Source organism: Loa loa (assembly GCF_000183805.2).
Source record: "Loa loa unplaced genomic scaffold supercont3.2142, whole genome shotgun sequence".
Taxonomy (NCBI): domain Eukaryota; kingdom Metazoa; phylum Nematoda; class Chromadorea; order Rhabditida; family Onchocercidae; genus Loa; species Loa loa.
This window is the reverse complement of record NW_018110321.1, coordinates 1-1,483: the sequence shown is the minus strand read 5'-3', so window position 1 is coordinate 1,483 and position 1,483 is coordinate 1. Positions and strand designations below refer to the sequence as shown.

The 1,483-nt window shown below is 32.4% G+C and overlaps 1 protein-coding gene across 1 annotated transcript; it reads right to left on the bottom strand.

Annotated features, from left to right (window-relative positions):
- Positions 1–1,098: 1,098 nt before the first annotated feature.
- On the bottom strand, positions 1,099–1,467 carry LOAG_15545 (zinc finger protein; the record flags this gene model as incomplete). The annotated part of the gene is made up of 1 exon (XM_003151035.1): positions 1,099–1,467. The coding sequence occupies one exon, from the start codon at positions 1,465–1,467 to the stop codon at positions 1,099–1,101; it is 369 nt and encodes a 122-aa protein (XP_003151083.1).
- Positions 1,468–1,483: the final 16 nt, after the last annotated feature.

The window sequence follows — 1,483 nt, the reverse complement described above, 5'->3', positions numbered from 1 at the left end:
TTTTTTTTTCTGTCAAAATAATTATACATTATCTTAGCTGTTATTAGCCGTTAAGTTTTCAGAAAATTTGCCAACATCGTATGCAATTGGTATCGTAATAATATTGTCAGTATGATTTTTGAAAAATAAATTTGCAATTCAATCATCATGGAATACCTATGCCTATATCGTATGATAGTTAAACATAAATTGGAAGACTAAAGATAAATAAAACGAAAATTTTTTTAACAATCCTTGCAGCAGTTAGAGATAGAGAATTTAAATATAAGAAAAAAAAGTATGAAAACTATAGCAAATTGCATAGATTAGAAGCTGCTTGAAGTTTCGGTCGCAATGACCTCTTCCAAAAAAGCATCGAGAACTTCGATTTATCACTATTATTCGATCTAAATACCACCACATAGAATAGTAATGGAGAAATACCGCGAAATAACATTAAATCCTAACATTAAATCCTGCTTTTAATACATCAAGAAAAGTGAATAATTTCTAGTAATTAAGTGAAAAATCTCTAGTTATTGAATGAAAATAACTCACTGGTGTGAAACAGTAATTGGGATGGATTATCAACTATATGAAATGTTACTTGAAGATGGCATGACCAATATGCCTATTGTTTTCAACGGAACGTTACATGTAAATTGACAAACGAAATGGATAGGTAACCTATGATGGGAGACCTCGAGATGTGATTAAGAAAAGCCTTTTTTTTGCTAAAAATTTACTCCCACTTTGTTATATGATATTTCATTCATGGGATGCTAGTTACCTGCTTGTCATATGTACATTAATAATGAAAAGGCTGTTTAGTAAGATGCAAATAGACATTGAAACGGGAGATTTTTTCACTAAAATAAGAGAAATAATTAAGAAATCATAAAGGAACAATATTAATATGCATATAAGGCAATAGAATAATTAAGAAAAGCAACAATAATATAAGGAAAACTGAATTTAACTTATAGAAAATACAACAAAATAGGAATGAGTAATTTCGGTTTAAAATGCGTCTATCATTTCATTCAAGACGCAATTCATCATGTGTTTTTCCCAATTAGATTCCGTCAGAAAAGCCTTGCTGCATACGGGGCAGTTGAATCAGCGCCTATCATTGTTATGAATCTTCATGTGAAGTTTCATATTATTTGATTGCGAGAATGTTTTATTGCACACAGAACAAGCATACGGTTTTTCATTAATGTGAGTCCTCCAATGCCTAAGCCGACTCCATGAATCGGCGAAATTCATCCCACATTCCGAACAGCTGTACGGTTTCTCACCGCTATGAATCCTCCTTATATGTTTATCCAAATTCCCTTTCTGGGTGAAATTCATCCCACACCTTGAACAATTGTACGGTTTCTCACCGGTATGAATCATCATATGCTTAAGCAAACTAACTTTCTGGGTGAAATTCATCCCACAATTCGAACAGCTGTGCGGTTTCTCACCGGTATGAATCCTCATATGTTTATGCAAATTC